Below are 3,293 nucleotides of genomic sequence, written 5' to 3' on the forward strand. Positions count from 1 at the left end.
CTTCTTTGTCTTTTTTGGTTCATTTTGCGGGGGGAAAAAAAAAAAAAAAAAAAAAAAAGCAGATTCCTGAACACTAAAGGATTTCTGAACAGGTGGTGAAACATGGTATAGTTTCTAACAGTCAAACAGGCAGAAGCCTTGATGGGTTCCCTTCTCTTCCAACTACAGTTGTAACTTTGCCTTCAAAGCTCTGAATACGAGGGTCAGTGTAACAAAGGACAGAGGTTACAAACAGTTTTGTGTGCAAGAAAATCTACTGCAATACAGCAAGGACAGGAGAGGGAGCAGTTCCACAGCCTTCAGAGAGAACTGAAAGTTTTGCAATTCTGTTCAAGCCAAGACGTTTGGCAAACAACATTTTGCTCAGGTTGTTTTTCATTCAGAGGCTGGGGGAGGTGGGGGTTTCTGTATGTAGTTTCCTGCACACAAGTCTCCTGCATAAAAGCTGAAATGCACCAGTCTGGGCTATACCTAGATGGACCACAATCCCACCAACTGTTCTTATTCAGGAAAATATTGTCAGAGCACAGGCAAGGTGTGCCAGCAACCCAGCGTACCGGTTGTCCTCATTAGCCTTTAGAAAATGCTGTCACGGTGCTTCCCGCACATACCTCCAGCCCTGTGGAATCCACAGTAGGCAGGCTGGTGAGATTAGCGTAGATCTGCAGCGCTTTGTTTCCAGCTTCCTCTGCCTCCGCAAGCACCTTGTTGGCTTGTTTCTCTAGGTCTCGAGAAATGTTCCTTGCTTGGTTATACCTAAAAAACCCCAAGGATCCCGTTACGTTATGTTTTTTTTTTTTTTAAGAACTGAACTAGAGAGAATTAGAAATTGAAAGATAACTCCCATAAAACCCGAACACTACAAAAGGTGCCTTAAGTTTTAAGCCCTGCTCTAAAGCCAGGAAAGAAAAGCAATTTTCTGTTACTGACTCACTTCTGGTTGAGCTCATCAATATCAATCGCAGTCTGGTTTTCTCCAGCCAGGGTCTTCAGCAGCAGTTGATACGCTTCTGTGGAAGTGTCATTTGCTGCCTTGGCTATATGAACAATCTCGTCAGCTTCTTTTTTGTGTCTGAACAAGGTTACAGAAGAGAAATAATGCCATTAGAATTGTCAGCCAGTGGTTTCTATCCTCAGTTCCAGGTTTTATTGTCTCTTCCTTTCCCTTCCTTCACCCAGCTTTGCCTGTGGAAGATGCTGAACCACTTGTAATGGAACATGCTGCTTGAGACCATCTTTTCAACCAAGGCATCACACTAGCACTGTCCGTGAGATCAACTGTACGTGTCCCTCATTCACACGCCCAGTGCTTGCCTACAGGGACGGGTGGGCATGCACCCACAATGCCAGTCTCTTACTCAAAGGGTATGTTTCATATAAAGCAGATTAAATTTTGCTTCCCCCTTACAGAGAGGAGCACAGCCCTGATGTGGGCTGTGAGGAGCGTGCCTTGCCCCAGCCCACCTTTCAGCCAGCTTACGGGCCTCTTCTGCCAACAAGGTCATGTTGTTCGGGTCCCCGCTCGACTCCAGAGGTGTAATGGACTGGAAAAAAGAAAGGAAATAAAAGCCTTAAAGCTCTTCTTTCATCTTTTATTCATCCTCGCTTTGAATATTTATTTGTTATGATCTAAATGCTTAGAGATGTGTCTAACCTACTTCTGACTTCTCTGTATTTTTTCCTTAGGCCCATGCAGTTTCCACTAGCGGTTATTCCTTGAAAACAAAGGTGCTAATATCTATTCTGATACTTATTCAGGGTTTCACACGCTGGCTTCTTTGAGCAGGGGCTAGGATACAATCTATGGCAGACACTTCATTTATCTCCCACGATCTTGGGTAGGGGAGAAGATATTTCTATAGCAAATTTGCTCTATGAGAGAGAGAACAAGCAGAGGAAGACACCAGAGGGCACAGAAAGGAAGGGCCCCCTCCCCTCCTAACCACGTGGGACCTTGGCAGCACACTCACCACGTTGTCAGCTGCCATCTTTGCCTTCTCGAGCATATCGGAAGCTAAACTGATCAGGTCCTCTGTGTCTTCCACTCGCACCCGGGCTTGCTCCGCCAGGTTCTCTGTCTCCCGCACCGTGCCCTGGATGTTCCTCAGCCTGTGGAGCTGACTCGCTAGGGTGCTGTTGATGTCTTTGAGACGATCCATGAGGCCCTGATCTACGTCTGGAACACACAATATAAAAGATGAAATAAAACTAAGTACAGCAGGAACCAAAGCTGGAGCAGCAGCTTACCACTGCGGGCAACATGTTGGTAGGTTAATCCCCTATCGAAAGGGGACCAGCAAAGCTGTTTCGTAAGTCAGTCAGCTTGAGATCAAAGTCATCATCAGAATGTGCACCAAATACAAGAAATGAAGAGTCATTAACAACTAAGACAATCCTGTCTGGATGTTGGAATTCACTCAGAAGGGGGGGTTTGTGTTAAGAATCATGTTTCACCTCCATCACTGACTTAAAGACAACAGACCTGCTCCTCAAGAGGTATAAAACATCTGCTTTGTGAATGCTCCTGAGGTTAACTCCTGGAAGGCAAGCAGAGATGGAGGAGTAGTGGGGCTGTTTGTTATTCCCCATGTTGGGCTACTGCTGAGCCAGACACAGTTTCCATACAGAGCAGCTACAAGGCGTGCGGAATAGCAAACCCACCCTAAACTCCCACCAAAACCAAAGGAATGACAAAACCTTCATTCTCCAATCTGGAGGACCTGTGAGCTCCCCCAGTTTTTGTGCCACCAGGTAACTCCCCACAACAGTGTCTTAATAATAGAGCCATGAGAGCACAGAGAGATGCCTCATGACCAGGGGCAATTACCGTTTGAAAGGGTGAGAGTGTTATTCATGGATGAAGTACAAGCAGAAGGCTGCAGGCTTCCAAAATGAAGATTATTCCCAAATATGTTGCCTCAACATCCCAGCACATCTTAAGTACTGAACATGAATGTTTGACATATGGCAAAAACATACCACAACCTACTTTAGGTAGAAAACCATGAGTAAGTGCTACAGGAGTGCACAGATTTTTGCAAGGGTAGTTTTTACTGCACTTAACCTGCCTCTTAACTAAGCAATGAAGCTGGGGAGGGGTCTGGAGCACAAACGTGCTGAGCAGCGGCTGAGGGAACTGGGGATGTTTAGCTTGGAGAAAAGTGGCGAGGCTCAGGGGAGACCTTCTCACTCTCAACAACTCCCTGAAAGGAGGTTGGAGTGAGGTGGGGGTTGGTCTCTTCTCCCAAGAAACAAGTGACAGGACAAGAGGAAACAGCCTCCAGTTGCACCAG

General features: G+C 46.1%; 1 protein-coding gene across 1 annotated transcript in view; it reads right to left on the minus strand.

Moving 5' to 3' along the window:
- LOC104488958 (laminin subunit gamma-1-like) overlaps positions 1–2,133 on the minus strand; it is a 5,984-nt gene extending 3,851 nt beyond the window's left edge. The window contains exons 1-4 of the mRNA XM_010131066.1: positions 1,971–2,133; positions 1,465–1,544; positions 935–1,072; positions 612–756 (exon numbers count right to left, since the gene is read on the minus strand). Of these exons, the coding sequence (XP_010129368.1) occupies positions 612–756; positions 935–1,072; positions 1,465–1,544; positions 1,971–2,006 (399 nt within the window). The 5' untranslated portion in view covers positions 2,007–2,133. The remainder of the gene's footprint in view (positions 1–611; positions 757–934; positions 1,073–1,464; positions 1,545–1,970) is intronic.
- Positions 2,134–3,293: the final 1,160 nt, after the last annotated feature.

This window comes from Buceros rhinoceros, unplaced genomic scaffold (assembly GCF_000710305.1).
Source record: "Buceros rhinoceros silvestris isolate BGI_N320 unplaced genomic scaffold, ASM71030v1 scaffold11902, whole genome shotgun sequence".
Taxonomy (NCBI): domain Eukaryota; kingdom Metazoa; phylum Chordata; class Aves; order Bucerotiformes; family Bucerotidae; genus Buceros; species Buceros rhinoceros.